We start from the raw sequence: 12341 nt of genomic DNA, 5'->3' as shown, positions 1-12341 counted from the left end.
AAACTGATTCGGCGCTGTCTGCTTTTGGGTTTTCGGAAATGCAAACAAAAGTAGTGATAAACTAGCTGAGGTGCTTATCTGTGAGCTTGGTAAAAAACAACACTGCGACAGCGTCAGATCAACATCATGAAGCATGGTGGCAGCATCATGCTTTGAGCTTGTTTTTCCTTCAGCCGGAACAGGGGCTGTAGTTAAGATTGCGAGATTTGGGAGCACTTGCAACTAGCGGTCACTTTTGGCCCAAAACATTCCCACTGCTGGAAGGCTGAAGCCAAAGAGGAATTTCACATTTCAGCACGACAAGGAACAGTTCAACAAAAGAAAGGCTTCACCAGAAGAATGTGAAACTGTTGGAATGGGCCAGTCGGAACCCAAATCTAAATCCAGTTGAAGATTTGACCCATAACGACCCATAAATTAGAAAAGAAAAACATACTATTTTAACATGTCGTTAGTTAATAATATAATTGCCCTAGTCCTTTTTGAATGTTTTCGGAAAAATAAAAGAAAAGTCTAGTTGCCTCACTTCAACCTTTAAAGATTACTATTGCCTGGATGACTGAGATTCTACACAGACCTAAAAAAAGAAGAAAAGCTATATTTTAGCAAGCACATTTAAAAAAACGTTTTTGTTTTTTTTTAAATTAATATTGCAATAGTAAGTTTAAAATGACTTGGGTAATTATGCTATTAGGCGAATGATGTTCACATTCTGAGCAATTTCCTACAACTCTTCATTTATCAATGCTTTAATGCAACATGGATAAAAGAAAGACATCTAGTGGGGTGGCATAAGTGTAAAATGTTTTATGCACAAAATATATGAAACACTGACCTTGTACTTTAATTCAATGAGAGATACTGTCAGATCTCAAATTCTTAGCTGGAGACAGTGTCTCAACCTGTCAAGGCATGGAACATTGGAAGTGCACAGGGCATAAAATAACCTTTATTTGTCTCACAATTGGGAAATGTGCAAAATGTATACCTCCTCCAAGGCATGTAGCCATTTGGTCTGCTGCCAGGTAGAGAGGGAGTTGACTGAAAATATGTCATTATACACTACTCACACAAAGTTAGTGATATTCAGCTTTTGGGTGAAATTTCAGGGGGACCCTAAACTGCACTATAACATTTACAGATGAACTTCATTTGACCTTGTCTAAACTTTTTAATGCTTGTCCAACTGTTCAATGTTTCAGTACCATTTGCACAACTCTGCTGTTCTCTAATGGCAAAATTCACAATATGTGTTTGATCCATCAAGATTTTCAATGATGTCCACTTCTGTGCCTTTTTGTGACTCTTCAGTCTCTCTGTATCGCAGTTGAAATCTGCTGTTGACACTGCAATACTCAAAGCTCAGTGCCCCTCACTAAATTTTTAGTTGGATAAGTTTGGATATCTTATTTTTTTCTTCCCCAAGTCCATATAATTCCCAAGATAATATGAATTAATTGTCAGGTTTTTAATATTTTGACAAATAAGGAATTGTCCTTTGTAGTTAAGGGCTATCTTATAGAAGTTTATTTTGTTTCTGTTGTCATTTTTAAAGAAAAGTGACCCTGACAGTGGAACATTGTATGACTTACCAGCTATCTTTCTTTCACGCTTTCCTCTAGTACAAATAACCAAACAACTGTGAGAAATGTCTCTTGTCTCATTTCTTGTCTTTTTTAACAGTCAAAGAGACTCATTCAGGAGAAATCTGACACCTTCATAACGCTTTTTAGGATGTCCTGGTCAGAGGACAGACAGGCAAGTTCTTTTTTCCTTCAACCACCTCCACTTCAACTCTTAACTGGGGGTGCGGTTTGTAAAGCGGCTCAAGATTTTGTCACATTTAGCTTTGTTTAAAAAAAAAAAAAAAAACTGGTGTGAATTTTTTGCACATTTACAATTTAATTTTGAGATATATTAAATAGGTGCATCCAAATATGAAATGTCACAACTAAATGTTAAACATTTAATTTAAATATTAAACCTAAATGTTAATGTTTTCATTGTGTGCCACATCGTAGTTACGGTGTTGCACGAGGAGAACATGCAAACGCCAAACGGGAAGGCCGGATTCAAACCCGGAACCTCAGAACTGTGAGGTGGCTGTGTTAATCAGTTGTACACTGTGCCGGCTTCAGGAAACTATTCGTCCATCCATTTTCTGTACCGCCTATCCTCACGAGGGCCGCGGGCGTGCTGGAGCCTATCCCAGCTATCTAAATGTTTTTAATGAAATAAAAAGATAAACAAGTAACCAGAGATGGGGGACTCGAGTCAAATGACTTGACTCGAGTCGACGACTCAAGTTGCGATTTTTATGAGTTGTGACTTGCTTGCCAAAAACTAAAGAAAGGTTTGAGTTTTACTTGAACTACATGACTTGACAAGGCATCTCGTTTAGAGTTGGAAATCTGCATTTTAATTGAGACAGTTAGGCTTTTTTTTCCTTCTTTTTTTTATAAGTAAGAAACGTTTTGGCGGGTCATTCGCGCCAACCTGGCAACACAATTTGCGTTTTTACGCACTTGCCAGTGCGACGTGCACCTCGCGCATGAAAGACAACGACCACGACGAACTTCATCCTTCACTACAAAACTCACAAAGTAAGCTAATTTAACAGTTTAGCTAGCTGGTCAAACATTAAGTTTCATAGACTAGTTTGGGATAATAAAAAAATGCTGTGATTGAGAACGTTTTAGTACAGCTAAGTCACAACTAGTGGTGGGACGCTTTATAATTGTCGGAACCTTTCGTTTCGGTTTGTAGGCACGCAAAAGTCTTGTTTTTTCTCGCTCACTCTAGAGCAGAAAGTAGCTCCTAAAATATAATGGCAACCGCTGAACGCATAAGTGAAGCGGCGTTGTTTGTGTTGTGGAGTTTTGAAAAAAAAAGAGAGAAGTTGCGAAGATGTTTGCGGGCATGACGAAAGAGCTCGAAGATGCCAGGTGCGTTATAGGTCTGTTGTATCGGATCACTTTGCATTACGATCACGGCGATAAAAATGTCGTTGACTAAAGTGCGTCCCACTAATACTAAGTAGTAGTACAGTACAAATTTGGAGTAGCTACGTGTGAATATAATTGTCATACTTCTGAACGTGTTTCTTGAAGTGTCACCATTCAAAATGTCATCTGTTGTGTCGGCTCTGTGATAAAGCTGTCTGCACTATGTTTTAAAAATTGAGACCACAGCCTTTAATCTAACAACAATTGTCAGTTGTCCAGAGTCGGTGTTTCTAAATAAATTAACAAACCCGACTGAGTGATTTAATTACAGGACACAGGAGGAGTGCAGATTTTTACGTCATGTATTATTCCCTTAATTATGAATCTTTCGTTCTCCTTTAGCCCATCTGATTATATTTGACCAATAGAAAACAGTCTTGGCTTTCGCTTAATTGTGTTCTCTTAAGAACCGTAGGCGTTACAAGGCTATCAACAAAAAGTACAAAGCATAGTTTGTTCAGAAATAAAGTTCAGTTAAATAGAGTTTGAAATACAACTTTTTAAAAAATTCCGTGCAATAAATTCAAACAATCATAATCTCAGTTGCTGTTCTTTTAACTTTTATAAGGTGTGAATACTTTCTTTCTTTTTTTTTTTGTGGTACGATTTATTGGAGAAAAAAATGTGAAAAAACATTTTATTACCACTCTAATATATGTTGCGACTGGAGAACAGGATTGTATGACTTCTCGATTTGTCGACTCGACTTGCTTGATCTTTTCCCGCAGTGACTTGGGACTTCCACATATGTGACTTACTCCCACCTGCGCAAGTTACCACAAAAAAGTACTTTTACTTCCAGTAATTAAGTACATTTGACGTGAGAACATTCATTTTGATGATAATACTGCCTGCAACTGATTCCCTCCCATTTAAACCCAGTCCTACATCTCTCTAGCGCCCCTAGCGTACCCTCAGAGTACAGCAGACAGCCTGTAGCGCGAACACACCGTCGTTGCTTGGCTCCAAGAGCTCCAACTAAAACGCTCACTGCAACCATTGACTTCAACATTATCTTTTCCACTCGACTTTAGCACGGTTTGCCCTTCGACTCGCTAGCGGCACCGAGCCCTCCTCCACAACTGCGTTATCCGATGTTTGATTGGATTACAGCGGGTTAGCCTTTGCCCTCTAACCTTGGTTGCTGAAATTTGGCTAGCTGCTTCCTGCTCCCCTCCCCGGAGGACCGAGGACCCAGCGGCGAAGCGCCCTTCGCGGATACGACAAACCGGGACGACCCGCCGCCGTCACCATCACTATCACGAGAAGCCCGAGCAGAGCCACCGAGTACTCGGCAGGCGGAAGAGACGAGGAGACAACCATGCGGAGGAAATCGAGGATATTGTTATGTTTTGCGGTACTGTGGGTGCTGGGGATAGCCTACTACTTCTACTCGGGGACGTCGTTGGGGCGAAAGGTAAGACTGGATCCTCTTTTCTTTTTTCTTTTTTTTTTTTTTTTCTAAAAAAACCAAAAAAAAAAACAACCCATTTTCTTGGGGACAAAGCGGCGATAGAGCGCTGTTACCAGGGTCCCTCTACCCGCTTGAGGCGGTCTGCTATGGCCGCACCGGTGATGTGTTAAGCGAATTGAAGGCCCTGTTAGTATCAATAGATAGATGATCTTTAAGTTGATTATTACAATTTAAGGGGGTGTCAGGGTTCCGGGACTATCCGGTGAACTTGCACCAATCTCCCGTCGGTTGTTCCCCCATGGCAGTGGTTTGGAGGCACGGTCAGTTACCGGGCGGTGTGTCTTCCTGGGCCGGTGTCTTGATGGGAGGCTGCCGGCCTGGTTCACAGGGCCGGCCGGGGGTGCTTTGCCTGTGGACTGGAGGACGTCAGCACATGAGAAGAGAGCAGGAAGTGAACGTCGCACCGAAGTCGGAGAGAATGTGATTGAAATTCGAACATATTGTCTCGCGTGGGGACATTGTGGGTTCATTTGGACTCTCTGCTGCTGCGCTTCGGAGATCTATTCGCTCATTGTGCAGCGTGAAGACCCATGTTTTAACCCGCTTTTACGTCTGATTTAACTCACATTATTTTAGAGCATGTTTCCCAAACTCATAATTCAGATAATTTAGTATTGGGTTGCTGATTGGCGGATTAAAACGCAGTAAGGTTTTATTGATTGTTAAGCAGACACGCAATTTTTAGGCAAACTGCTTTTGGATTGATTTTGTTTTTGTAACATATAGAGTCATGGTCATTTATGTACATTATATGGTGATTCGTCGTGTATCCTGTTCAGGGTTCGAGTGAGCTGGAGCCTATCCAAGATGAATTTGGGCGAAAAACCAACTACACTCTGGAGTGATCGTCAGTCAATGTCAGGGCACTATTGGCACATTACGATTTAGTAAGCGACCACATTTTTTATTTAGGTCTCCTTGATGTCACCGATGGTGTAATAGTTGTACTTCCGTACAGGAACGTGGTTTCACTTCCCATTTAGAATGATGGCATGATTCTGAGCGTTTCTGGATGATGTGCCCTGTGATTGACTGGTGACCAGTCCAGGGTGTAGTCTGCGTTTTGCCTGAAATCAGATGGGATAGGCTGCAGGTCCTGAACAGGATAAGCGGTATAGAAAGTTGGTGGCGAAATGAATGGGTCTATTTGATGTGGAAAAGTTTGGGATACCCAGTTTTACAGTTCAATTAACTGCCCTCTAAACTCACCAACAAGTTAACCCCCCCCCCCCCAAAAAAAAATATCACCAAAAACTACTGATTGAGACCTTAACCATGTACCTGTGTACACCATCGCTCTTTGTCACCCATACTCATGCACATGACCAGGTGGAGGTTGTCATGCAATAACCTAATCTGCTCATTAGGGGCTATTAGAGGTTTTGTACTTGAACCAGTAACCTGCTGACTGCAACTGGGTGACTTGGATGGTCACTTTAATCTTTAAACTGATGCAAACCTCTACCGTGACCTAGAATACATTACTATGTTCATGACAATAAAAGGTGAGTCTTCGTTGTCTTCTTCTTCTTTTTATATCATCCCACCTGATGACACCTTCCTAATAATTATTCTGAAGTTAAGCACTTTATATGAACATGTAATACTTTTTTATTTACCTGCTCTTATTTTAAAATTCACAGCCTTACTTTTATTTAGTAAATGAGAGAGCACACAGTTGTGCTCATATGTTTGATTACCCAGGCAGAATTTGTAAGATTGGTACAATTCTTGAAAGAAAACATGAAGAACTTGGCGAAACACTTAATTTTATTTTAATGGGATTCAAATTAAACTGTCAAGCATTTCAGAAAAGCATTATCATTAAACAAAACATAACCATAAAGAAATGAGTGATGGTTGTTGTTCAGTCATATTTAAAAAAAATAAAAATAAAAATTTCACAAATTCTACCAGGATATGTAAACTTATGACCACAACTGTACATACAGGATATGCAGTCCTACCCCTGTCATATTGGAATTAAAGTGTAGACTACACCTTTTTCATAACCTCTAGGTGGGGGCATATTAGAATGAAAGTGTACACCTTTCTCATAACCTCTAGGTGGCGGTGAGATTGGAATGAAAGTGTACAGCTTTTTCATAACCTCTAGATGGCAGCATACATTTATAAAATGTGAAAGCTTTTTCATTTCCCCCCCCTATACCTATGTACATTTCGCACTATTGACTTTTGTCAATATTTTTTGGGAAAAAAATGCGCATTATACACGAGAAATTACGGTACTTGTACTGTATAGACAACAGCATTTGGAAACCCTGTAAATATTGTAATTATAAAATGTAATCTGTTCAGGCTAAGGATAGACTTAAAAAAAATCTTCAAAATAACATTTTGGACAGTTATATGCTCTCAACTCTGCAAGGGTTTTGTGATGAGAATAAAATGAGACTAAGATTTCAAAAATTTCAACTTTTCAAACAGCACCATTAATTTGACCTTTATAACCTGTACAGCTCAACTGCATAAAATGGCATTTTGAAAAGTAAAAGTAAAAATAAACAACTTAAGGTGTCTCTGACGGAATAAAGAGAGGTACAAAATAATTTCCAAGGCATTTCCAAATGAGTTGTACAGGCCATAGGTCACATTAGTGGTGGAAAAGGTTTGCAATGATTTAGGTTCTTGGTCTTATGCTTTGTATCACAAAAAGCGGACATTTGAAACTATTTCCACTTTAGCGTGCTTGGGATCCGGTCAAGACACATGTTGTTAATGGAAGGTAAACATCCTTCAGATATCCTTGTGCGTGTGACAAAACACACATACGCACGCCCACATGCAGGTGGTAGGTTTGGATCCTGCTATCTGTATGAAGTGCTCCGCATGGGTGGTTGTAGGCGCAGCGCTACATTTGTGTGTGTGTGGGTGTGGGTGTGTGTGTGAGAACATCCCGTGTGTATTTCACCTGCATCGTGTCTGGTCATATCAGCCTCTATGTGTTTACATCACTCCAGTCAACCACATTATCCGTTTTACTTTCCCATTAGGTTGATAGCCGTGTGTGTATGCATGTGTTTCATGCTTTTTAAGGGGGTCAAAGTGGCAGCGTTGTCTTGTTCAGGCTGATTTGGAGTTTGGATGATGGGCTGCACCTGCCTTATAGGGAAGCATACTGTATTGTTCTAAATAGGCATATACATTTGACTACATTTTGTAAATTGAGCAATTTTAAGGAAACTAACACTCAATGACTTAATCATGGTTTTCTATATCTATATGTGCCCTGTCAACTCGTCCAGAAAGTAGTCAGCCTTTCACCCAATGTCAGCTGGGATAGGCTCCAGTTCACCGCAACCTGAACAGGATAAGCGGTATAGAAATTGGCTGATGGATGAATTCATCATTTTGCATTAATCTTAATCAGTAGCATTGGCAGTAGCTTTTCTGTTAGGACTTGGGCTCTGTAACCCACATTTATTCAGAAGAGTGGAATTAGATATGCGCTGTAAAATATTGCTTGTCTTCCTCTAATAAACTGCCACATATTGGATAGAATGCCAATTGTTGGTTGTCCTACATTATTGTCCTTTGTTTGATCTGCGGTGTTTGTTGTCTTTGTTGAATTTATTGCCACGTTACACAGCGTCACGCTGTTATGATGTCACACGGTTTAATGTATCTGACACATCTATCTCAATCCTGCCTGTACCACCTGTGGGGAAACACAAGCCAGATCGGTGTTTACCATTCCAACCCGTGCCATGATGAGATAGACTGTACTGTACAAACTTGGCGAATGTCTGTGTTTGTCTTGGTCATCGACTGTTGATGCAGCGATAACTTGATTCTCAGCTTTATTGGCTTCAGTGAGGGTGAGGACTAAAGGATCCTTGCTTCTAGGCAGTACCCAAAAAATGCATCTGATTACAAAATCTATACTTTTATCTAAATTTTAGGGAATTAAATGACTACAGCGGTTCTTGCTGTCAAAATTCCAAGTAAAACTTTTGAAGTTGGATGTCTATATATAAAAATGCAAAAATATCCCTAATTAGGCAGTGTTATGTTTCACAAAAAGCTTGCAGAACCACAACCTGGACATCTCACAAAGCCCTCTTTGTTGATGCATTGTGGTACACAGGAGATAGTGTTGCAAGCCCTTTTGCAGGATACTGTTCTGAATTCCGCCAACAAGCATGTTTTGCTTTCTGCCAGCTTTTAGGAACGTAGCGTCTACTTTCATGCTAATCAGGGCTGTGAGAGGGAAGCTCACCGCCAGAATTGTCGCGAGCCGCGGGAAAAGCAAGCACACTTCATTGTTGTCAGCTGTTCAAGCCTAGCTACAAATGTTTGGCAACTGAAGGAAAACTGCTTTTTCCAACCTGAGATGAGGCATCATGAACCTGTCACCTGGATCTCTTTGCAAATGCAGCGGAAACACTAAAGTCAAATGCCCCTGAAGTTGTTGTACAAATTTGGAATTAGAATGTGTGTGTGTGTGTGTGTGTGTGTGTGAGTGTGTGTGCTTATACGTGTATATAAGGCTAACAACTCGATAGTTAACGTTAAAATGTTACTTAAAACGATACATATACAGTTACAAAATGTATCACAAGCGTGATAATGTGCCCTGGAATGAATAGTTTTGTATTTATGAATGTAGAATCTTTTCACATAAATAGCATAACAAAATTGGGGTTGAGTGAAGAACGACTAAGCAAAAAAATGATGACATGCACATGCCGTTGAAACAAATGCTAATTTTACACCATTGGCGGCCAAGTCTCAGAGGCTCAAATCAGAATCAGAATCATCTTTATTTGCCAAGTATGTCTAAAAAACACAAGGAATTTGTCTGTTAGTTGGAGTCGCTCTAGTACGACAACAGACAGTCAATTGACAGAGAACACTTTTGAGACATAAAGACACTGAGAAAAACAGTCACTGAGCAATGAAGAAGGCGCACTACACTCAAATGTTTGATAACATTCCTTTTCTGTCTAACTAATTCACTATAATGTTCACATGCAATATTGTGGTTCACCTATTGCGGATTCAGTGCATTGCAGATTCTTACACACTCAACATTAAGCATCATAAACAAACGGATACGCAACAGTGGGGATTGTTGGTAAATGAAATAAATGGCTTCTCTTTAGAAGAGTTGTACGCCGAGACTAGTTGTGTTATGCCCTATCACATACTGTCAGGTTTCATTGCGTTCACCTCATCTTACTACAGCTGACTATGGTTTCTCATCTGCACTGTGACTGCTGTGGCAGATTTATTGACATCTCGCCGGGCATCCACAGCAATCACTGCCTGTCCCCTCCTGCTTCGTCGCATTGTCTAAAGAGCATTCCTTTTTGTCCACAGTAGCCTAAAACGGGGCCGCCGGGAACATAGTTAAACATATGACATACATACATTCTCCAGTGCTGATATGGCTGTCTTTCGAAAGTGGATCGTCACAGCAGTGAGTTTTGTGCTTAGCCAGTGGTTTGTATTCACTTGATGGTGGTGTTGGCTGAGGCTTCAGAGGTCAGTGCACACACTTTCTCCGTGGTGCATAACGCTGGCCAGTCCAAAACTTAAGTGCCAAAAAGTTTAATCTCTTCTGCCTGTATGTTGCTTCTTCCTGCCTGCCTGCTCTAAATCCTAGAGGACTCTGCATCTTTTTGCACAATTGTCCAAAAAATAAATAAATGTACCGGCTTTACCAGATAACTAGCAACCCTTTACTGCTCAGTGACTTTTTTTCTTTCTTATATTTTGACATAGTTTCCCCATTTTAATGTTAAGATCATCAAACAAATGTCAGTAAATTTTAGACAAATATAATATAATATATAATAATATATATATGTCTTTATGTCTCAAAAGTGTTCTCTGTCAATTGACTGTCTGTTGTCGTACTAGAGCGGCTCCAACTACCGGAGACAAATTCCTTGTGTTTTTTGGACATACTTGGCAAATAAAGATGATTCTGATTCTGATATGTCTCAGACTCCAACTTTATCATCACATCTGCTGCCTATCGTAGGCAGTGAGACCTCGCTTGCTTGTTTAAAGCAAACATTGTTAGTAAGAAAGTGGTGTATACGCCCACATGATCATCCTCCTCCTCCATAGTGAAGTATCAGTTCAGATGTTGTCCCTCATGCCAGGCTGGAGTTAGTCACCACACACGCACACACACGCGCACACACGTACACACACGTGCAACTTCAGGAGTTTACTATTGCGTGAATGAGAAAAATACCCTAATTTAGCCAGTAAGCACAACCAGTATTGGCAGTTGGCTAAATAGAGCAATCAATAAAATACAGTGATGAAGGACTTGATAAAGGGGTGGCTGGGTCAGATGACTGAAATTCTGACAGTCTTAGAGTAAAGAAACGGTGAGTATTAGACTGTGGCAGAATGTAGAAAAGTAGATTCCTATTTGCCGTCAATGGTGGTGGTATCACAAAAGAACAACAAGGGCCCGCCAGACACAGAAGCACAGGCTGAACCCGACTGAACTGTCACGCAGCGTATGAGTGGCTGACCGTCAGCCACTGGTTTTGCTGTGATTCAAAATTTGAGTCATCAGTGAACGGCGTCGTAACGTTATAGATGTAACAGCCATTCAAAAATGCACATACTTTTGCCCCAAAATTATTTTTCAGAATTTTAAGCGCAAGTCAGATCCAGTTATCTGGCAGTGGCCATGACACAGCCAAACCGTACCAATACAGTGTATGCAGTTCATGTATAAATATACATCGAAAATGTATCGTCATTGCGATATCAACATGCACAATATACTCTAGATATCGAAAAATACTGCTTGAACTATAATGAATTGTACTTCGTGTGCCATGCAGTCACCCTCTGCTTGACAATGTACTTGGCTAATCAGATGGAGCCTTACTGCCATATACTGTATGCCCACCCCGCGTTATTATTGAATGCCATTTGAGTTCTAGGCAGGATACAATAGTTAGTCAGATAAAGCTCTTCTGCCTTGGAATGCAGTAGGACATGGCCTAACTTGATGCAGCAGCCAATCATATACAACTCAAGTGGGATTTATAATACCACCCCCACCCCCTATGCCAATATGTCTGCTGGCAGCTGAGACTGTACTGCTAATTAATATCGAGCTAGTTGGCATCGAAATGTCCGAGGGGAGAGAAACAAACATGAAAATGTGGGCAACAAAGCAAGAACCTATGGCTAAAAAGAACAGCAGGTCTCTTTGGAAATGCCATATTTTTACGGCCATAAGGCGCACCGCATTAAAAGGCGCAGTCTCAGTTATGGGGTCTATTTCTGTATTTAACACATACAAAAGGTACACTGTATTATTGGGCGAAGGCATGGTAAAACATACGCTAGCTTAAAACATACGGTAGCATGCATGCACGCTAAAACAATGTTTTGAAAAAGGCAGCGGGAGCAAAACTGAGTTCGGTTGTACTTTATTGAAGTATTTAACAATGTACTCATGTTATTTTTTGATCAATCCTCATCCACAAATCCATCAAAGTCCTCATCTTCTGTATCCAAAATGAACAGCTGGGCAAGTTCTCCATCAAACATGCCGGGTTGCCTCTCGTCATTGTCTGAGTCAGTCTCGTTGCCGTGCGGCTCCTCAGAAATGTACAAGCAGACACGTTAGCCCAAGCATCCACAATCTATTCACAAATTGTGGCGTAACACGCCCGGCGCTGCCTCCTAGTCATAGTAAAGCTGTGTTCGCCATCTGTCATCCATGGCTCCCACGCCGCTCGCAACTTCACTTTGAACGCCCCGTTTACACCGATGTCCAGCGGTTGGAGTTCCTTCGTCAAGCCTCCCTGAATGATGGCAAGCTCCGAGTTATTGCACTCAGTCGAATGGTGACTATA

The 12341-nt window shown here is 40.8% G+C and overlaps 1 protein-coding gene across 2 annotated transcripts in view; it reads left to right on the top strand.

Annotated features, from left to right (window-relative positions):
• Nucleotides 1-3918: 3918 nt before the first annotated feature.
• The window catches only part of galnt2 (UDP-N-acetyl-alpha-D-galactosamine:polypeptide N-acetylgalactosaminyltransferase 2), a 90992-nt gene continuing 82569 nt past the window's right edge, over nt 3919-12341 (top strand). For both annotated transcript variants that reach the window (XM_061765915.1, XM_061765913.1), the window contains exon 1: nt 3919-4422. In XM_061765915.1, coding sequence (XP_061621899.1) covers nt 4327-4422 — 96 coding nt within the window. In that variant the 5' untranslated portion in view covers nt 3919-4326. The remainder of the gene's footprint in view (nt 4423-12341) is intronic.

Source organism: Phyllopteryx taeniolatus, chromosome 2 (genome assembly GCF_024500385.1).
Source record: "Phyllopteryx taeniolatus isolate TA_2022b chromosome 2, UOR_Ptae_1.2, whole genome shotgun sequence".
In the NCBI taxonomy this organism is placed as follows: domain Eukaryota; kingdom Metazoa; phylum Chordata; class Actinopteri; order Syngnathiformes; family Syngnathidae; genus Phyllopteryx; species Phyllopteryx taeniolatus.
This window is presented reverse-complemented; position numbering and strand designations above follow the sequence as displayed.